General features: G+C 44.0%; 3 protein-coding genes across 15 annotated transcripts in view; 1 reads left to right on the top strand and 2 right to left on the bottom strand.

The window, feature by feature from the left end:
- The first annotated feature begins 3,084 nt into the window (after positions 1–3,084).
- On the top strand, positions 3,085–6,936 carry LOC111597783 (purine nucleoside phosphorylase). Of its 5 annotated transcripts, none has more exons than XM_023312652.2 (3): positions 3,085–3,431; positions 5,643–5,714; positions 6,003–6,936. In XM_023312652.2, exons 1-3 carry the CDS (start codon positions 3,328–3,330, stop codon positions 6,856–6,858), a joined length of 1,032 nt encoding a protein of 343 aa, XP_023168420.2. In that variant the 5' UTR covers positions 3,085–3,327; the 3' UTR covers positions 6,859–6,936. The 5 variants fall into 5 exon arrangements, with proteins under 5 accessions (XP_023168420.2, XP_023168419.2, XP_023168422.2 ...); XM_023312651.2 differs by having other exon boundaries at positions 5,640–5,714; XM_023312649.2 differs by lacking the exon at positions 3,085–3,431 and adding an exon at positions 3,601–3,853 and having other exon boundaries at positions 6,003–6,925.
- A 322-nt stretch (positions 6,937–7,258) lies between these two features.
- The window catches only part of LOC111597740 (supervillin), a 113,082-nt gene continuing 98,829 nt past the window's right edge, over positions 7,259–21,511 (bottom strand). For 2 of the 8 annotated variants that reach the window (XM_030225273.1, XM_030225274.1), the window contains exons 6-11: positions 11,318–11,459; positions 10,748–11,261; positions 10,528–10,685; positions 8,453–10,468; positions 8,146–8,393; positions 7,262–8,075 (exon numbers count right to left, since the gene is read on the bottom strand). In XM_030225273.1, coding sequence (XP_030081133.1) covers positions 7,836–8,075; positions 8,146–8,393; positions 8,453–10,468; positions 10,528–10,685; positions 10,748–11,261; positions 11,318–11,459 — 3,318 coding nt within the window. In that variant the 3' untranslated portion in view covers positions 7,262–7,835. Of the gene's footprint in view, positions 8,076–8,145; positions 8,394–8,452; positions 10,469–10,527; positions 10,686–10,747; positions 11,262–11,317; positions 11,460–11,764; positions 11,835–21,511 lie in introns of those variants that run through there. The other 6 variants (XM_030225267.1, XM_030225268.1, XM_023312647.2 and 3 more) reach the window with 5 other exon arrangements.
- On the bottom strand, positions 14,173–17,198 carry LOC111597784 (formin-J). 2 transcript variants are annotated; one of them, XM_023312657.2, is made up of 2 exons: positions 17,069–17,198; positions 14,173–15,618 (listed from the first exon to the last, which is right to left on the bottom strand). In XM_023312657.2, the coding sequence occupies exon 2, from the start codon at positions 15,465–15,467 to the stop codon at positions 14,499–14,501; it is 969 nt and encodes a 322-aa protein (XP_023168425.2). In that variant the 5' UTR covers positions 15,468–15,618; positions 17,069–17,198; the 3' UTR covers positions 14,173–14,498. The 2 variants fall into 2 exon arrangements, with proteins under 2 accessions (XP_023168425.2, XP_023168423.2); XM_023312655.2 differs by lacking the exon at positions 17,069–17,198 and adding an exon at positions 15,810–15,911.

Here is a 21,511-nt window from a genome sequence, read left to right as displayed (position 1 = left end):
ACATTTCATTTAAATGACAAACCAAGTATTGCATCCATGTGGAAAACCTTGTTAGAACCTAACGCCCACACACAAACACATTCGTGCCTTTGTCATTGTGAAAACCGTCCCAGTTTTTGAATCACAGAATATGGCCAGCAGATCTGTTCCCCAAACTTCTGCCTGAATATGTGTTAAACCATTTCGAGTGCCGCAAATGCCTTAAATGATAAATTTATGGAAAATTTGAGTTGCCTTTTAGGAAGTTTTTCTTTCTCTTTTTTTCGCCGGTTTTTGCAATCAAATTGAATTTTGCTATTGGGTTTCAGGTTTAACCAAACGTATCTGATTTAAAGATTAATTTCACTATGATTTTGTATAATTTTCGTCCCTCATCGGCATTGGCAGAGAGGCAATTTGATATGCATATGTGTGTATTCACTTTTCAAATGCATTTTCATATTGATTCTCGACTGTTGCAATTAATTTTCGTATGCTTGAGTGTAATGCAGTTTATAGAAGAAATCTGTTTTAAGCCAGTTGAGATCTTTGGATATATCTCTAAAAAAACAGTAAAAGCACAAAAACAATAAAAACAATAGCAATGCAACCACCTTGGCTACTTTATCAATCTATATATATTCAAATTAATTGAAAAATCAATAAAAATAATTAAAATAAACAATAACAAAAAGTATAAATAATAATATTTTGTTACTCCACTCTCATAATCGAAGTTATTTATTATGCATTAAGAAAGCTTTTTCAGTGAATCTATTAATAATTAGTTTTTTCCTGTTATGTACTATAAATCTGACATTTACCCGCAGAAATAGGGTAAAAACCGTTTGACTACGTGTCTTAAAATATTACCTAATGACTTACGCTCGTAGCAAATAGGAGCAACGTGACAAATACATAGACAAAAGTGAGTGAGTCGTTTCATGTACACATTGAAGTCCATTTGATAGACTATACACATAGTATACACAATTTATTTTTATTTTGCGGCTATATATCGATTATAACTTCTAATGCGGCTTATGTTATCAGAAGAATAGAATAATAGTCACCAGGTATTTATATACTAGACGAATGCATTTTGTAGTAAAACCAATATACTCTCTTTACTTACTGAGCGAGTATAGCAACTACTTACAATGTGTCTCTAATGTCTTCCCGCAGCTGCAACTTTTCTCTTTGGGAGCAGAACCTATTTATTTAGTAAAAATTAAGCAAATGCAAGCACAGTTTTATTTATTTATTTTACTGAGACAAAATAGTATAAATATGTGGCTTGGGCTACAACTAGTTTGCGGTGCCAGTCGACGCTTCATAAAATTTAATTTTAAATGCCATTAAAATACTCTTAAAAACTCTCAAAAAAATACCAAAATTTCTAAATTGAAAATACTAAAAACTCAATTCTTTATAATGGTTTGGCATCAATGACAAACTTTGTGCGTATTCCAAACTTTGATGCTGGGTACACATAAATGAAATATGTAAGAAAAATACACAAAAGAATTTCTGCTAGGTAAACTAATTCCGCAGCTGAGGAATGCGCATGCTGGACCAAACGTCAACAAATTTCATAAGGGGATTTTTTCTTAATATACAAATATTAATGCAGCTCAAGTACTGTTAAAGGCGTAGCTAAGTCGTCACTATATGTACATGTAACGAATATACTCCTTTCGCTCAGTGAACGAGTATAGCCACTTGATGGGTGTATCGTAAATACGTTTTCGTATTGTGCAACCTTTTTTTGTTTTCCCGTTTTCTTTCAAAGATTCAGTCAAGAGATAACTAACTGAGAATCTGGTTCTGGAATTTCATCTTATCAGTTGGAAATTTTCCATGCCTTCGGCTTAGCCAGTCGATCGTCGGCTACCTGCTGCCATAGTCGGAGATCAGAAACTGCTAGAAGTTGGTCATCTTTCACAGTCAGTTTCATAATTCTTAAAAATATTGAACTTAATTAGAAAAGCTAATCTACATGCTCCGCTTATGCGTGCTCTGAGCTATGCGTGATAAGCGTGGTTAGCGGACACTATGAGCTTTTTCCAATAATTGCACAAAGATTAATAAAACTTGTTTACTTGGAATTCAATTCGCATCAGGCGCACAAATATAACAACTCGATGACGTACAGCCTCGGCTGGCTGTGCCCCCCTCGAAGCCGAATTGATAACCCGGCGTATTTCAGTTCAGTTAGGATGACAGCGGATTAGTGTGTTTTTTATAATTAGAGTTCCTTAATTTAAATCTTAATGCGCGTCATTTGCAGCTGTTGCCAGGTAATGCAAGCTGCAGCTGCGATTATATACCTATAGTATATGCACTCTAAATGGGCTTTCACTGCTTCGCCTTATCAATCGAATGAATCGAATGATTTCAGCATTAAGCATGATTTTTATTAACTTTTTCGCCTTGTTTACGGAGCACACTTTCTGTGATAAGAGCGAGCAGGGCGTGGGGCATGTTTTAAAAATAAAATTTGTATTTTTTAATCGGAGTTCGTGACAAAACCTGGTCTAAGCGAATCGCATTTTTGTTTGTGCCCCAGCCAAATTGGCATTTTCAATGAATTTATAAACTATTCTCGCATAGTTTGAAGCACTGACGACCTGAGTTCCTATCGAGTGTCGCAATAAATTCGTATTTAGCACCGAAGCTTAATCTTATCTGGGAGCCACTTTTAATTGGTGATATTAATGGCAATTTCGAATGATTAATTGAGTTTATTGAATTTCTTATCGAACCGGGGGCCTGTTTACGTTTCTTCCTTTATGTATTTCATTTTCAGTTTTGCTTGTTATTATTTAGAAATCTATTAAATTTGACCAATTGAATCGTTTGAAAAGTTTCGATTCCGGTTTATGCGTCTGACGTTCATATAACAACGAGCAGCGGCAGCCGCAGCGTCGATCCTAAATTGAATCTTAAACAATAAACGTCGACGGCGACGGCGACGCGCACTGTGAAGTAGACAGCGCAGCTGGCGCTGGCGCGGGCGCCGGCAGCGCGTATCGACTGCGGTTTAAAAGGTGCGGCGTCAACGACGACGCGGCTCAATTATCAAAGAACACTCGAGCAGTCAGGCAGGCAGCGCAGCTGGGAAATTAAACGGCAACTGAAACGCGAAACGCGTAAACACAATAAAGGAGAACTAAAAAGAAAATCGCGACTCTAAACGAGATAACAAAAGACATTCCAGTGGTTGGACTTCAATTAGTTTTGATTTGTTTATAATAAATCGGCGAACGGCGCTCATTAGCTATCAGTCAGAGTGTGAACCATCCGCTGAGATACTAGACACAATCTAAGTTATATAACCACGGAAACATGACCGGCTACAACTCGCAGAACGACGTGGCTTCGTCCAACGGCAACCAAGCTGGAGCCACTGGGCACAAGTCGACGGAATATATTGCCCAGGAGAATCATACGTGAGTAGGCCCTGGAGCAGGGCGTAGTCCTTGGCCCATTTGCATATTAGAACAAAAGTGCAATCAATAATATTACATTTCGTGAGTTAACCAAGTTATTAATACGTGACCTGTTTCCCAGCAAAACGAGTTCAAAGGAAATCGAATAGGCCTTGAGTTGGGCATGTCCGAGCCGATTTGGATTTCAGTTTTAGTGTTCTAAATTCTCTTTTCTTGTTGTGTACAAAATTTGACTTTGAAAATTAAACGCTGGCTCTGCGCTTGCGGCCAGGCTTCTTGCTATTATCCTCACTTCGCACAATGTGCTCGCGCGATTGCTGTTCCAAGGGCGGTGTCAGCAGGACCAAGGATGGGAATCCCTGTGAGAGAAGAGCAGAAAAGCAAGAAACTGATATTATAGTGCCCACACCTCAGAGTTTGCTGTAAGTCGTCGGATCTGGCTTGACCGATGTCCGAGCACCAACAGCTGTGCACATGTTGCCCTCTGCCATCTCAATTCGTATATCAGCTCTATTGAACTGTCCTTGATCTTGCCGCTGAGATTGGACGTTCGCAGCCGAACATAAATTAAGGGATTCCAGAATACCAAATTGCTGCCCATAGGGTTATCAGCTTGCCTAGTGTTCGTCCATCTTCGGGCTGCTTGCGAGATTACGAAAGCGAATTTGCGTTGATAATTCCTGTGTGCTGGAAATGCTAATGCCCCCAAGCGATACGTTGCGCCCGCTTCGACTAATTGTTGATAAGTATTCCTTGCCAATTGTGCGTAGAGCGTGTTTTGACCCAGTTAGCCAGCAGTTGTTCTTGATTGGCTAACAAAAATGGGCGTGTGCCACGATCTTGACATAGGCCTTTATCTGAGACAATTAACCAGCTGCGCTCTTAGTTACCAATTGGCAACAGCCGATAAAGCCAAGTGTAGATTGCTATTTGTTTTTTACTGTATGCGAATCTATTGATTATGATTGAGTTTGGAACTGCCTCAGGATCTGACATCTATTAAAATCAATATCAGTTGCCAGCTGATAAGCAGCTGCAATGTACCTCGAGCACAGTGTATCTATTTGCAGCACTTGTTTCCAGGGTTAGAGTATCTCCTAGTCGAACCGCAACGATCTCCACATGTTTCAGTTTAGTTTTCAAACTGGTTGCAGCAAAGTTTTGCGTCTTTGCTAAAAAACAAAACTTTTATTTTGGCTTTCGAAGAATCGTTTCGATATATATTCAATACATTTAGCATAGCCGGTTTCAATTTAATTATTTGACGTTTTAGCTTTGGCGAATTAAGTATTATAATTTACTTTTAAATGCTAGAGCTCATGTAAAATCAAATGTTCTCTAGATCGTGTTTGTTGCTTATACCCTGAACCCATTGAAAATTCAAATTTAGGGTATATTGGTTCTGTGATCATGTGTGAAGGAGGCGTGGCAGAGAGCGTAAAGCTTATTTATTCTTGAACAGGATATCAAACTGAGTCGATTTAGCCATTTGTTCGTCTGTATATCCGTATAAGCGGAAGGATTTCATTAACTCAACTAAACTCAACTTAATCTCAACTAGGATCAAAGTAATTCAACAATTAAGGTTGTATGATTGGTTTCTGGGTATCTCCTAGTCGAGCATGCCCCACTGGAGCACTCTTGCTTGTTTGTTTTATATTGCTGATCAATAATCGCGTGACGAAACTTTTACAGCGATTTCATTAGCGGGACAGTTGTCTGGCTGAGGGAGATAACCTGTAGCCAGGTCGAAGTGCCCCAATACCTAATCAAATTACATGACAATCGAACGAAAATAACATGAATTCATAAACAATTTTAGTGTAGAAAGACGATTTTCATGCTAGTGAAAATGATTCAAAATGAGAACTTTTCCACCTCTGATAAGCATTTGTCCATTTCAATTGGGCTTGAATGAGACTCAAATGATCTAACACAGCTATAAGCTCTATATATGTGTCAGACGAGGTGTGTTTGAAAAGTAACGCAATTGTTTTGTATTTCCTTAAAATCATCTTAAGAATATCTCTTTGTTCCCTTCAAAGGGAAGCGCATTTCTCGTAATCCAATAAGAATTTTATACCTTTTACTGGCATTAAAGAACCCATTCCATTTGATCGGTCCACGTATATATATAGCATTCCTTTTGATATGTATTTATGTTTTGGCAAGTCTAACTTAATTTTGAACTTTTTCAAACACTTCCAGCAGAAGCGACAACCGCATTGTATGCTCCCTGACACCCGACGAGTTTCGGGCTGTGCGCATGATGAGCGAAGACATGTTCGTAGACAAATTTATATCTGATACTTAGTGTGTGTCTTGCCAATGTCTTTATCACATTCGTGCACATTCACAACATATTTCACTTCACAAATTTGTTTACCATTAAACTAATTGCACGACGTTATTGTGATCGATAGAAAGCATGCAGAATTCTGGCCACTTCATCGTCTCTGTTTGCGCCAAGCGTAGGCACAGTCACAGTCACAGTCATTTCAATGTACTTTTCTTCTACTATACTACTCCACGCTAATGATCGATGTATTTATATGTGTGTGTGCTTTTTAGGTATCCTTATGAAATGATTCAGGAGATTGCTGACTTTCTTGTGAAAGGATCTGGGATCAGACCTAAAATTGGCATCATTTGCGGCTCTGGACTTGGATCCCTGGCCGATCTTATACAGAATCCCAAGGTCTTTGAATATTCGAAAATACCAAACTTTCCGGTTTCCACTGTGGAAGGCCATGCTGGCAAACTAGTGGTCGGCTGCTTGGAGGGTGTCAATGTGATGGCGATGCAGGGCCGCTTCCATTACTATGAGGGCTACCCGCTGGCCAAGTGCTCGATGCCGGTCCGCGTGATGAAGCTCTGTGGCGTTGAGTATCTATTCGCAACGAATGCAGCTGGCGGCATCAACCCGAAGTACGCCGTGGGCGACATCATGCTAATGCATGATCATGTCAACATGCTGGGCTTTGCTGGCAACTCTCCGCTGCAGGGTCCCAACGATCCGCGCTTTGGGCCACGCTTCCCCGCGCTGGTCAACTCCTACAACAAAGACCTGATCAATAAGGCGATCGACATTAGCAAAGCTATGGGCATAGAATCGAGTGTGCATGTTGGCGTCTACTCCTGCCTGGGTGGACCGACGTACGAGACCATTGCCGAGCTGAGAGCTCTGCGCATGATGGGCGTCGACGCGGTTGGCATGTCGACGGTGCACGAAGTAATCACGGCCCGCCACTGCGACATGAAGGTGTTCGCCTTCAGTCTGATCACCAACAAGTGCGCCACCGAATACAGCGAAAAAAAGGACGAGGAGGCCAACCACGACGAAGTCATGGCTGTGGCCAAAAACAAGCAGAAGGCGTGCTGTGAGATGGTGTCTCGCCTTGTGGCAGAAATTCAAAAATCATTATAGACCAACAAAACCCTACGATTCTAGACTCTTTCATAAATTTACAGTTTTAGCTAAAATTTAGCTATTTTAATTTAAGTATATGCCTAATACATAATTTTAGAGAAGGTTTAAATAAATCTTAACTATAAATCAGGCAATGCAGTTTGCTCTAAGCCGTAAGTCAGGCTTTCGTTGGCCAAGTTAAATAGTTTAAAGTTATTCGTAGCTGTTCAAGGTTTGTCTTTAACCAATTTCTATTCGAAGAGTTACTCATTCATGGATTAAATCTGATTCATTGATCATTGCCAAATGGATTCGAAAATTCACTTTTAGCAATTGGTCCAAATTGCTTTGCTAAGCGTCTTATAAATAAATTCCAAAATTAAGTACAAAGTAGAGCAGTAGAACCGAAGTTTGTTAATTTAAAAATTGTATTTGTTCAGTAAAAGCTAAATAATATAACATAGAATTGAAACATAAGAGAAACATATGCTAAATTGGACAAAGAATTAGATTTAAATCAAATTTTGATTACACAAAAACTATGAACATACGAAAGATCATTCGTATTTGCTTAAACCTTTTCTGTTTTGGCTCTTTAAAGTGACGTCGACAAAGCACTACGTGAAATCAAAGCACAGCAACTTAATATGTACAGGGTATTAAATTCTAGTGTTTATTGATAGCTCAGTGCAAGTTCACGATCATCTTCGTGCCTTTGTGCCGCCTGCAATCATATTGTGCCGTAATCATACGATATAAATGTGTGTAAAAAGGTGTGTATATGCGTATAAATAGCGTGTGTATATGTACGTTAAGTAAAGTACGAGAGTATATAGAGATATGCGCATGGGTATGTCATGTGGTAGCTGTGCACAGTTCTGGTAGAGTACACAGTGGTCGTATATAAAGAGTACGAAAATATTTGGTTGCAAGAGTAAGTAGTTTGTGATTGCGTTCACTTAAAAGTCTATATGGTCACATGGTAGTAGTTTCGCTTAGAAGAGGCCGCGCTCCTTCTTCAGCTTGGTCTGCTTCCACACGGGCAACTGGTCGAACTCCGAGCGACTCACGCCGAGCGCTTGCTGAAACTCATTCGTATTCAAGTAGAGCTCCAGGCGCGTAGGCTCAATGCCTTCCGGCAGTGGGCGCGCCTTAAGCACCTCAAGCGGATACTCGGTCTGGGTCATTTGTGCGAGCATTTCACTAATGGACATGGCCACATCGGTGCGACCATCCTGTAAGACAGAGAGTAAACGTGAATTTGGCTTTCATAGAGCACCTACACTTGGAGAGGAGTTCACTTGCCTCGACGTTGATTTCACGAACATCGTCGCGCTCGCACCAGTTGGGAAAGAGTGCTCTGAAGGCCACTGGCTCCAGGCCCGCCCAGACAACGTGGCCCTTGATGCCGTGGAAGGCAACCGCTTCGTTGTCGCCATGCTTAGCACGCCAATAGTCGACGGCCGTTTCTAGGGCGGCGCGTCGCTCTGAGATCCAACGGTTGACACCAGCGCGATTGTCGTTGGTGGGGCTGCTGCGATCCTCGGTGTTGACTGCAATCAAAGCGAGATTAGATCATGTCCAATAGGCTCAGCCTGACTCGGAGACTTACTTTTAATGTCCTCCAGTGGCCACCAGCCCATCCAGAGCCACAGCTCGTCGCCGTCGTCGAGCAGGAAGATAGTCGGCTGCCGGGCATTGTAGAGCTGGGCCTGTGAGAACGGATACGGGGATTGCAAGTCTTGGCAGCGCAAGGGATCGAGTAGCTCGTGGGCCGAAAAGACGCCTTGCGTGCTCGAGAAGTTGAACATTCGCATCGTGTAATCGTAGCACTTGGTTGACTTCAGCAGACTGCCATAGTTGGGCGTCTCGGAGAGACCGAGCGCCGTCTTACAGGCATCGCACTCGGCGCCCTCCTCCAGCTGCTCAACTGCGGCACTCGCACAGTCGAACATATCAGCCGGCAGCTGCTCCACCAGCTGCTGAGCTGCCGCTAAGGCGACGCTGCGCGTGTGGCTTGCGCTCTTGCAGCCGTGCCAGACAAGTACTTGCCCCTCGGTGCCATGGACTAGAAGCATGGAGCTGCGCGAGCGCAGTTGCCGTGCATCGCATTGGACTTCCTGGAGCAGCGATTCCTCTGGCAGATTGCCTTGCAGCTGGTACAAGCGCCACTCGGAACGCTTGGCCAGGCACTGGCTCCTGCGACCCTGATGCTGCCACAGCTGGCCGAAGAGTCGCACAAAGGCGGTGCACTCATCGCCTTGCGCCACACGCATTTGGGCGCCCTTCTCCTTGTCCAGCTCAACGGTCAGCAGTGCTGCGGCGCCCTTCTCATTGGCACTCGAGTCGACGCCCTGCCAGGTGAAGTAGACGCAACGATCGCGGCCAACCGTGCTGCGATTCGACACCTTGCCACTCAGCTCGCGCACTGTGACCGAAATCTGATATATCCAGCGCACAATATAGCTCTCCGTGGAGTAGAAGTGGCCGTAGGTCTCGCGTGCCTCGGCCGCATCGAAGTTGAACTCGTGGATTTGCCACTTATCAATCGACTTGCTAATTATGTCGAAGTGGCGCATTGTGTCGTTGTCGTAGTAGAAGTTGCCACGGCCCAAGTTGGCCAGCTCGAGCACCAGGTTGGGCTCCAGATAGGGTTCGCCCTTGTGCAGAGTGGCGCCATTTGGGGCGCGCACCACCTGCACACCGTTGGCCAAGTAGTCCTTCTCGAGATCTTCGCGCTCCAGCTCTGGCCAGTCGCTGAACTTCTCCTTGAATAGCACCGTCTCCATATTTTGCGTAATCCTGCCGAGCACACACCAATCCGGGCGCTGGGGGCAACGCTTGGCATACTTCGTGCTCTCCCGGCGGCCGACGATGCTCGCGTAGTTCAGCGGATTCAGATAGCACTGGCCATAATCGGCGGCGTCCGAGGCATCGAAGTGCTCCTGGGCGAGCCGCATGGCCGCCCGCTTGTCATCCGTGCTGGCATTCTTGCCATTCCAGACGTACAGCTCGCTGCCAAAGTCAAAGACCAGCACCTTGCGTGTGTCGAGCATCTCCACCTTGGGTATGCAGCCCCAATACTTGTCGAGGGGCATGAGCACGTCGTCCTGGAACTCGTAGATCTTGTTTGTCTCGATCAGACTGCTCTCGAACACGTCATCCTCGTCCGCATGCCCGGAGTCGGCGATCGACGATTGTCGCTCCTCGGATTCGCCCAGCAGCGACCAGAACTGGCGCCACTCGCGCTCGTTCACGTACTTGCCGTCGGTGAGGATCACCTCCTGGGTGGCTGTGCAGCCCAGATCCTTGTTCTCTATGATGGCAGCGCAGATCTTCTTGCTGCGCGAGATCTCAATCACATTGGCGAACGAGCCCACGTAGCGGAACAGCTGCGTGCCCGCAACCAAGATGAAGCAGTCGCCGCGATTGAGCGACACCTGTGCAGGTGCCACCAAGCGCGTCTGGACGTGCGTGCGCCCCTTGACATGCAGCAGCATCAGTCGCTTGTGGGGCAGCCATGCCTGCTGCAGCGGCAGCGCCGACGACTTCAGCGCCACCGACTTGAAATCTTCGATCGAGGCCAGGCCCGCAATGGCCTCTGCTGCCAGGTTGCCGCGTTGTCCATCTGCCAAATGCGGATCGATGAGGGAGGCTCAAGCAGCAGGAAAATATTTCACAACTTACATGACTCCAGCTTAAGGCGTCGCAGCTCCCGCTCGGCAACGCCCGTCTTCAGTTCCGTGTACTCGGAGCGGATGTCGCTGCGTGCGGCCAGCGTCTTGAGCGGATTGCGTGCAGCGCGTCGGCCCTTGGGACCCTGAATGTGGCGCTTGCTGACCAGACTGAAGAGCGAGAGAAAACCATCAGAGCTCAACTCAGCTCAAGCTGCAGCTGCTCGACTTACCGCTCCGTGGACTTGATGTCATCGAAGGCGCTTATCTCCAGCTCGAACGATTCGTCGTTCGCTTGGCCCTTGGCCTGGACGCCAAAGAAGCTCTCGAAGGTCTCCGCATCGTCCAGTCGCGGCACTTGAATGCGGGAGCCCACATTTGTGGCCGCCTCTGCGCTCTTGTTGTTGGCCAGCTCCTTGTGCTGCTTGGCATTGCGCGGCGAGCCGTCCGACTCGGAGCTGCTGCTGCTGCTGCTGCTGTTGCTGCTGTTGCTGCGCGTCAGTGTGACAGCCTCCTCAACTGTGACGCTCAAGCTGCGCTGCAGTGCACCCGCTTTCGTGGCGTTGGTCACCATCATGGAGGGGCTCTTGGCCAGGCCCAGCTGCGGCTGATTGGCGCTGCGCACCTCCAGCATGGGACACTTCTTGGCCGCATCGTTGGGCAGCCGCTCGAACTGCAGCTCGACTGGCGATTGCTCCTTCTTCTGCAGTCGGCCAGCGACTGTGAACTTCTTGGCATCCGTTGGCCCTGCGAGCAATGTTTGACTATGAAAACAGCTGCGCAGCTGCGTCACGTGCACTTACCTATGCGCTGCTTCCAGTTCTCTGAATTCGATTTGAGTTTGCCCAGGCGATCCGAGACTTTGCCGCCCTCAAGGCTGGCCACGATCAGCGGCGATGGCGGCAAGGGCTTATCAGAGATCGATTGGGCCAATGAAAGTGATTCCTGTGCGGGAGGAAGGCAGTTAAAGAGCAATTAGTACGTCTTGAAATGATTGTGGGCGTTGCATGGCAAATGTCAAAAGCAAAACAACGAAATTGAAATGAATTAAGCGCGCACATTGCCCACAGAAATGGTCATCAGTCAAACCATTTTGGGCTGCTTAGATTTAGATTTGGCCAACATTTTGCTCGGTTATAAAACTTGGGTTATTCCCAGTTGATAACATGACTCACTGGCCTGGCCTGGCCCGGTCCGTGTTGGCTGTTTAGTTAGAAGGGTCAACAGTTTGTCAAACAAAATCCATTTACCAGTTTCGCTTTTTGCATTTTACACACACATCCGAGTCACACCTTAAAGCCAAGTTAATTGATTAGCCAAGCTCCAGAGTTGTTAACAGCGCGCCACGGGATCTGTGACTGAGCTACTCGAAGCATTTCATTGCCTTGTCCCAAAAAATTAAAACACCGAGCAACTGCGCAGTGGAAGGTGAGACAGGTAACGATAGCTGTAAAACAAATAGCCTTAAAGAGAGGCGGAGTGAGAGAGCCAAGTGCGATTAGATATGGGCAGCTCGCACTGATAGCCAACTAGCGACTGGGCTCAAAGAGGGGGCGAGGCAGAGACAGAGGCAGAGCGAGACTGAGATAAGATAAGCAACAGCAAGAGAGAGCAGAGAGAGAGCAGAGAGAGAAACATAGTTCAGATTGTTTACTTTTTCGTTCTAGCTGCAAGTTGAACCCACAAATTTAGTGTAAATATCGCATATTTATGCTTGTGGCACACTGAAGATAGCTGCGGATTACCTAGGGCCTATCGCTTGTGGGCATAGACGGCACAATAAATCATCTGTTATCATTGCATTTGTTTATCGAAATTTCCAATTATTGGCAATGCGCATGTGATTGAATAAGCCAACGCTTTGTTACGCTCGCAGCTATCAGCTACTCACAACCTTCGCGGATGATAGCGAAATACAATGAAATTCTCCTCAAGTTGATCAGAATGCGTCATCCGCGGGGCAGAGCACGGCTTTGTGGCTTAGCTGACGATTGCGAGCGCCGTGTTTACGATGAATCATCTCAGCATTAAATGTGATAATAATAAAAAAGGGTCAAATCCAACTAAAAGGCAAATAAATAAATACAAAGACGACCTGAAGTGACGAAGCCTGAATACGCTTTGTTCAATCCATATAGACTTCACAATATACATATTCATAATATTTGTATATTTAGCTTTCCTATCATTAAGTTGGCAATATTTGTTAATTAAAGCCAAATCAACATTTAGCCAGAATCATTTGATCAGTTACCCTAAACTGGGCAGCTCGTTGGCCATGGGCTTTTGCATACGCCCACCTGTTAAGCTGAATTTGGCTAAGCTGCTGGCCAAATTTGTTGTGGCTGTTGGCAGAGGCTACCAACTGCCTCAACACTCACTCAGTGAGACATTTGTCCAATTGGAACAGCTGCAATTGAGGCGCCATGAAAATCCAATCAGAATTCGATGCTCGATGATTTGGCAGTTGGAAAAGTAAATTTACTTTAAAGTGGTGCAAACAGCAGTCACCTAGTTGCAAGCAACTTCTGTAGTTGTGCGTAGATAATAATAATAATAGAAATAGCAATAGAGCAGTCACTACTATTTCTATGAACAACTACAAGAATTGCGCTTGCTGAAACGCCTTTTCCAGAGAGCAGTAGCTTAGCTCAGTAGAGTATTTGAATAGCAGTAAGAACTCGTTGCTTGCCTTTTTTATCACTAACATAAAGCGTTATCGTTGGTGCTATTATATCTTTCGCAAGCGGCCCATTCATTGATCTCGACTAAAGTGAAGCAGCCTTTGTGAGGCAATTCCAGGCGAGTGCTCAGCTCTGCTGATAAGTTCTTCTCTGTTGCGCCTAGGGTCAAAGGTATTTGCACTCGAGCATCGTAAATATATCCATAAAGAATTTGATTAATGATAGCAAATATATATATATAAATATATATAGCCTGAATGGATTTGTATTCGATTTGCGCTTTGCAATCTAAGAAAATTAATCATCATAATAAAAGCCCAAATGCCAATCGACAGACAAATTTCTTTGGCTAGAACAGATCGGAGCTGTTCTGCGGGCTAAAAACATGCTGAAAATGAATGTTTATTAAATAAAAGAAATGTGTGTATGCAAATTAATAAAAACAGCTGCAAAGCAGCCAGACGCAAAGCACAAATTTTTCATATTCTATTGCACTTTTCTCTCTCTCTCTCTCTCTCTGTCGGCAGCTGTTGCAGACATAAATTAAATGAAATTCTTACAATTGATTGTCGTAAACCATTTATTTATTAAATACATATATATATATAAACATACTCTTGTGTATGTGTGTGGGACATAAATAATACTAACTACAAATTCGTAGTCGTCGAACCTTTGCTTAGCGAGTGCTCGAAGCATTTTAGTACTTTTCATATTTATTTGTCACTTGAGATAATTTGGTTGGTTTTTTTCGTAATTCAATTACGGTTTTATTATTAAATCATAATGACAATAGTAATAAATAAACAGTCACAGGCAACTGAGAACTGAGAACCAGAATAGCGACCAGGCAAGCAGACGATACGTGGCACCAAAGGACCCTCTCGCCCATGCAACTAAGCACAAATCGAATTCACTAGGCATAATTAATAATTATAGTCATTGCAGAAATAGTTATAGTAATAATAATCCATAACTGTTATTCCTCTATGTGACTTTTATTTGCTTAAGTTTTCGCTAATTAAACAAACAAAATGCAACTGGCAAATGCTGCGCAACAGCCAGGGAAGGGCGAAGGCCGAGGCGGAGGCGTGGCGTATCGTATGATTATGAGTCAAGCAAGCAATAGATAAGCGAGCAAGAATGAGATAGAAAGAGACAGCTGGAGAGGGAGAGGGAGAGAGAAGCATGCTGAAAGCCTTTCGAGCTCGCACATGGCACAAACTAAGTGACCCGAGAGCAGCTGAGCTAGGAATGCACTCGGCGTCAACTGAACTCAGCCCAACTCATCAGCATGATCTCAACTGGTCTCCAGCTGCTGCAGCGTCGTCTCGTTGACAAACAGCGTCTCCTGCTCCTCGTTGAGCAGATCTGTTATGGAGTAGGCGGACAGGGGCCGCGAGAATCTGCGCTCCGAGAGTATGTCGTCGATGCAGGTGATGGGCGAGAGGCTGTTGCAGTCGACGGGCTCCTCGGCGCTGCGCGCGATGGCCTGGAAGATGTCCTCCATGCTAGACTTGAGGCATAGTGCCGGCGGCTGGCGCAGCAGCAATGGTGAATGTGGCTCAGGTGAGCTGCACAGCGGTGATGCCGTTGAGGGCGTGGCTGAGGTGCCGAGGCTGCGTCTTATGCTCGGCACAGGCATTGCCGACATGGGCTCCCAATCATTTACTGACTTTTGTTGCTGCGGCTGCGGCTGCTGCTGCTGTTGCTGCTGATCCTGCAGCTCCTGCCACAGTTGCATGGCATGCTCAATGTGCTGCATCTGTGTGGCAATGCTGCCTTTGCGCGAGACGCAGGGCGTCGTCTCGCTGGACCCCTCGCTGGCGCCCAGCAGGCGCACTTCGGGCAGCGCTACAGGTGTCACGCGGCTCACCTGCCGCGTCGTATTGCCCGACTCGAACATGCGCGCAATCTTTGTCACATTGTTGTGCTTAATGGACGGCAGCTCCGGCCGGGTCAGCGGCTGTTGTCGCTTCGGATAGACTCGAGTCACCGGCTTGCGTTGCTTCGGCTGCTTAGCCGGCAGCTCCTGCGTCTGCGCCTGGGCATTGGCTTTGACATGGGCGTGGCAGCACAGCTCAGGGCCATAGCAGCGATGGAATTTGTGACGATTCGCCTCGAAGTCAGCGTCCGCGAACCGTTTCATGCGCATCAGCGACTTGGGCAGCAGCGTGAGCAGGACGTAGGCCACCAGTAGGTAGGGCAGGTAGTTCAGCCATTGCCAGGCTGTCTCCAGATACACTTGGTAGTCGCTAGCGGTAGTCATTGCGGCTAATGTAGCTGCTCTTTTTCTGTTACTATCTGCAATTTGCTTTCGATTTCGCGAGTATTTATTAACTGTTTCCGTTGGCAAACACAATTCTGATATCGTTTTCAGTCTTTGATAAGCGACACTTTTACCATGACATCACGAAACACTAAATTAAAAAAAGGTTTTTGCAAAACAAATTGTAAATAATTTTTATAATTTTTGAAAATATTTAAAAATATTTTCAAAATATCTTTATACAACACAAAAATATTGCAAAAATCGCACAATCAAATATTTACTGTCTGCATTTTGCAATATCTTTTTGTTGTCCTTTCTCTTTCCTACACTCACACACACCTTTCGTTAAGTGCTTTCTGTTGTGGTTTGCAATCAGCAGCCGCACAGTTTGTCCTTATATTAATGCATATATACAAAAACATATTCCAACGCTCGCTTTAGTATCTTGGACTGACATCTGATATCCGCACAAGGCTGTCTTTTATTTATTTTAAAATTCTTTTGTTTTTCTTTAGATATTTATTTTGAATTTGTTTTTGCTTTTGCTTTTAGGCGCGTTTTGCATTCCGACGCACCCAACAGTCGTTCTCTTCGGCTTCTCGTCTTAAATTTAACTGAACGAACGACAGCGAACGCAACTTTTATCAAGCTGCGGCGCTCTCTGTAGTCTTGCTTTCTCTCCACTCGTTTGGCGGTGCTCTCACGCTCTCTCACGTAGTTATTCTTCTTCTGTGCTTTATGATGTTTGTCTTCGTTGAGTTTCGATGACAACGTCGCGAACGCGGTGGCAGCTGCACTTGCGCACTTAGGTTCAATAATTGTAGTGAGCGTACAAGTAGTTGGGTTCAAATTGGAGCATCATTCTTATTGGTAATTTATACATAGGTCAATGCAGCAATGTGTGTTTGTGAATGTGACCAATCAGCATATGAATTTCTTCCATTTACCATTCATATGACCAAGTGGTGGTTTCCAATTAGAATATTTATTGGTAATGGATTATACTGCTTAAACAACGTATACTGATTAGATCTATTTACGGCCAGTTAGAATGTTCATTTGGCTTGCAAATTTATTCGTTTTCCGCTTGGTTTCCATATATTCACACTAGTTTTATTTTATTTCGGATTGAAGAATATTCTATTCGTTTTGCGATGAGGTATCGTGTATTTATTTTTAAAATATTACGTGGACTTCGATTTGTAATAGTCACAAAATGCGGGCAAGCGTAATACAGCGCATAAGAAAGTTCTCAAAAGTGAACATGTGTGAGTCTACGTGAGTGTATGCGCGTATGAGTGAAACGACCAGCCTTGAAATACATTTATCTTAATAATTGTCGTGAAATTTGTGTCAACGTTTCACTACTGTAAATGCAAATGCAACTGCAAAAGTCAAATAATATGTATGAAAATATTTATTTGAGTTTATATAATTCGCTTCCTGCTGCGCCGCATTCGACAGTTTATGCAACTTATTTTCGCAGTCAGGAAACTACTTCACATTACTTTTTATGCAATCAGAGCGAATGGAGCGTGCGAGAGAGAAAGAGATAGCTGCAGCGGGAGCGACAGCGAGAGAGTTCAATATACACACACGTCAATTTTGATTTGCCGCTTATCAAATTGAATGTCAATGGAAAACGGGCAGCAAAAACAAAATAACGCATAACAATAACAATAACAATGGCGAAATGAGTTTTGCGAGTTGCGAAGCGCTCGCCTTGGAGTCGCGGCTCGTACTGCGGCAGCGCTCAGATCGGCAAGCTACAAGTTCCGATTGCAGACTATCAAAGCCGGCTTCGAAAGTGTGAGTGAGAGAGAGAGACAGCGGGAGAGTGGAGAGTAGAGAGCGGGAGAGTGAGCGTGTTGTTGTTGACTCGCAGGCGGCAGACAATGAAAACAGACTATTTAAATTAAATTGAGCGCAAACAGGAGAGATCTTAGGCAGCAAAAGAGATGGAACGGGAGAGGGTGAGAAAGAGAGTTTGCAAATTTACTGACATCTCAGTCAGCGAAGGCGAGGGAGCGGGAGAGGAAAAAAATTTGCAAATTTAGTGACGAAGGGCCTGATGCGTTGAAATTTGGATAAATCATTAACTTAAACGCAGAAAACATGAATCATTTCTTAAGCAATCTTTCAGATTGATACGTATATACACTATATGTATGTGGCAGAGCCGCTTAAAGATGATGAAAGTCAGATAAATAGCCAGCTTATCGTGCACAGAACAGAAATGTGCAAAAGAAAATAATGAATCACATAAAGACACCAAAAATAATCAGCAATGAGCAGAGAGACAAGCGACAGGGCAGAGCAGGGCAGAGCATATGAATGCGACCCAACTTGCTTGTAAGAACGTTTTTATATAGAAAACAACAATAATAACAACAACAACAACAACAACAACAACATCTAGCTACTGTCATTGCGTCTTGGCGAGGCATGGACTAATGAACAAGTACAGCAGATCAGCGCAGCAAAGCAAAGAAAAAAACAACATAATCGCAACAGCAAGCGAACAATACACGAGTATAATAAACTACGCAGCAGAGGGGCCACAGATAGAGCTGGGGATGGGTGGACGGAGAGATATGTGTATGTATGTCTGGGCAAAGCAGCAAGTATATCAAATTCACTAAAACAATTTACAATAGCTAGAGGAAGGCAGAGGCACAGGCAAAGGCGAGGCCAAGCCCAGTTGGTTGTTTGGGGGCTTTGCTTGGCAGATGAGCACGTTCAAGATCAAGCCGCAGATCAAATGCAGCCACAGCTGCTGGACCCAGCAGCAGCAACAGCAGCAAGAACTACAAGAGGCAGCAGCCACAACAGAGGCAATAGCCAAGGGGCGGGCGTGGGGCGCATGTGGAGTAGAAGCTACAACTCAACCCAAACACTAGCGCTGCTTGGCTAGAGGAAGCGAAGTAAATGGAGTGGAAGCTGCAGCTCAACCCAAACACAGCCCAACAACCGCCTTCAGTTCCATCCTTTTTATTTGATAATTGTTGTTGTTGCAGCTTGTTGCTGCCCACAAGGCAAGTTTTTTTTTTTTTTTTTTTTTTTTTTTTTTTTTTTTTTTTTTTTTTTTCGTTTTTATTTCTTTATTTTGTTGCAGCTTATTGTCTTAGACTCTATAGCGCATTTAGCTCTAAACCTTAACTAATGGGAGGGCAGATATGCCAATTATTCTGCACTTGTAGCTACTATCTTAATTAGTTCTAATATTGTCTAGAGGATGCAATCTCTTCAGTCTTCGCCTATTGTTGTTTATAGCCAGGTTGCTTGCGAGATGGTTAGGATGCGCTGCAAGTCTGTCCGCGTATCTTGAACTGTGTCGCCCAATGAGTTCAGCAACTGTGGGAATTGCTAAATCCCTATGTAAGACTGAGTTTCTTACAAACCAGCTGGCTCCAGTCCATCTGCGTAGTGCTTTATTCTGCAGGGTCTGAATTTTGTTCCTTGTAGTCTTCGCCGAGGAGCCCCATAGAGAGATACCATATACGAAGGTTGGGACAACTATTGCCTTGTAGATGGCGGCCTTGCTGCTGTAAGACAACTTGCTTGAAGCTCTCAGCATCCAGTCGAGGGTTTTTAGCTTGCTTTTGCATTTTGAGGTTACTTGACTTATGTGCGCTTTAAAAGTCAGCCTTCTGTCAAGAGTGATACCAAGGTACTTTACTTTTGAGGCTTTGGGAATAGTGGGCCCCAATGCAACGCTTGGGCAATCTCCTCTTCTAGTGGCGAAGGTAGTATGTACAGACTTTTGTGCATTAATGGTGATACACCACCGTTTTGCCCAGCGTCCGAAAGAGTCCAGATATTTTTGTAGTGAGTCTGAAGCTTCTTGCGCAGATACGTGACGTGATAAGATGGCGGTGTCATCTGCATAGGTCGCTATGAGTACTGCATCTGTACTTCCTATATTTGGCTCGGGAGTTGGCATATCTCCTGTGAATAAAGTATAAAGTGTTGGGCCTAGAACACTACCCTGTGGTACTCCAGCCATAATTGGTCTAGTCAAGGATACTGTTTGCCCCCTTGACACTTGGAAGGTTCTTCCAATAAGGTATGAGGATAGCAACGCGAAAAATGGGGCTGGAAGGGTGGTCCTCACTTTCTGCAGCAGTCCCAGGTGCCAAACTCGATCAAACGCCTGTTTGATGTCTAAAAAGACGGCAGAGCAGTACATCTTTTCTTCAAAGGCTCCAAGGATATGGTGCACAACTCTGTGAACCTGTTCCGGTGTACAAGGCAAGTTTAGCTAGTAAAAAATGAAGAAATGTAAGTTGGCAGGCAACTGCTGCAGCGTAGGCCCTGCTCTCTCTATACAGCAGACGGTCCATAATGCTGTCTTAGCTGATTATGATGATGATATGCCTGGCAAACGTGGCCACTTGATTGTTACGATTCAAGCCGAATTCCACCTAAGAACTGCCAGTGTGACCTTTCCTAGGTAGAACTAATTAGTCTCCAACTTACATACGACGATCTGATATTGATAATATAATGGATTAGTAAGGAGTAGGCTCTACAACTGAGCTACATATAATTATTGCTGATTCAATTCAATTCAATTAAGTTAACTTAAAATCAAATTCATAAATTGATTTTTATGCATAAACCAAACCAAGCCCAATCTAAATACAATATTTTGTGCACACGATAAGCTGATTCATGCAATCAGTTTTCATAGACTTTCCAACGGCCTTGCCCCACTGTTACGAGTATGGCGCAGGCGTCAAGTGCTTGAGCGTCTAGTTATGTACTATCTACATATATATATATATGTATCTCTATCTATATTTGTATCTGTAACTGCTCATGTAGACAACTCTTCAACTTCAAGAAGCGTGAACAACGACAATTCAAAACTCATTTGACTCGTGCCCACATCCCTGGGTTAGATCTTTCAAAACGGTTTGACATGAATTTGCCTCGGAAATTTCTCCCAAAGCGACAAGCTGCTGCCATATAGAGAGTCAGACGGGGGCAGCTCACGTTGATTATGATGATGCCCAAAAAGGCGTGGCGGTTGTAATTAAATGTGATTACTTGAACATTAGAGTACAACAGGCTGGGGCGAGGGAGGTGTCTGAACACCCAACAGACCCGCATAATTATAGGCCTCGGCGTAAAGCGCTCTTAATAAGGCAAACAGAGAAAGGAGGCGATGGGAAAAGTTCACTCAACTTAACTTTGGCGGATTTCATTTGAAGTTCAATACAACAATTTTTTGCAAGTGTTGGAACAAAATGTCACCTAGCCATAAAAAGTCCGACAGGTAATTGGTAATACAGACGCGCAGCCGTTAAACGAAAGTAAAACGCCAAATTCAGCACACTTAACCGGGCTGGCAATAGTAGAAGTACAGTAAAAGCTTCATAACAAATCGGATTTACAGCCTAAAAAGCTCAAACTTTCTTGAAATTCTTTAAATATCGTTTGTATACTCTGCTTGTTGCTGTCAATATTTACAGTGTTAATATATATATTTATATATATACATATCTGTGTCAAATTAAATCACTTAATGTTTTTCAAATACTCTTAAAACTGAGCTGAAGTCAATGGTCAACAAAATTCAATAGAAAAATAATAGAAACACGTATAAAAATAGTAGCATACTTTTAGGCAAACATTTAATGGCGCCATCTATCGTTAGGCAGAATGCGTTGACTGCTGAGGCAGTGAACTATTCGACATTAGCTTAAAATTACAATTGGAAATTTAAGGTTTTTCGAATGAAAAACATTTAATTTAAAATATATAAAAAATAAGGTAAAAAATGTGATTAGTTATTCGTTATATATATCGGTCTATAATAGACAAATATCTTCATAATATCAATCTGATTTAAGTTAAGTTCAATGTGTATTTCTTTGAATTGTGGTTCGCACTTTTTGACTAGCTCTCGTTTAGCCAGCGCCTTTGAACGCTTGGCTAACAGCTTGGAGGCAGGCAAGAGAAACTAAACTAAAGTTAGTTAGCAGCAAACGTTGCGCATAATTACAAAATTGTTGCAAGCGACAATAAGGAAATAG

This window comes from Drosophila hydei, unplaced genomic scaffold (assembly GCF_003285905.1).
Source record: "Drosophila hydei strain 15085-1641.00,03,60 unplaced genomic scaffold, DhydRS2 tig00008128-arrow-arrow-pilon, whole genome shotgun sequence".
NCBI classification, from domain to species: Eukaryota; Metazoa; Arthropoda; class Insecta; order Diptera; family Drosophilidae; genus Drosophila; species Drosophila hydei.
Note: the sequence above shows the minus strand (reverse complement) of the source record. Positions and strands in the feature narration are given on the sequence as shown.

Coding starts and splice junctions, on each gene's coding strand:
- LOC111597783 (XM_023312649.2), top strand. CDS start 3,732: ATGTGCTCGCGCGATTGCTGTTCCAAGGGCGGTGTCAGCAGGACCAAG. Junction 3,854..5,642: donor CCCACACCTCAGAGTTTGCT/GTAAGTCGTCGG, acceptor CACTTCCAGCAG/AAGCGACAACCGCATTGTAT. Junction 5,715..6,002: donor CGCATGATGAGCGAAGACAT/GTTCGTAGACAA, acceptor TGTGCTTTTTAG/GTATCCTTATGAAATGATTC.
- LOC111597784 (XM_023312657.2), bottom strand. CDS start 15,467: ATGACTACCGCTAGCGACTACCAAGTGTATCTGGAGACAGCCTGGCAA.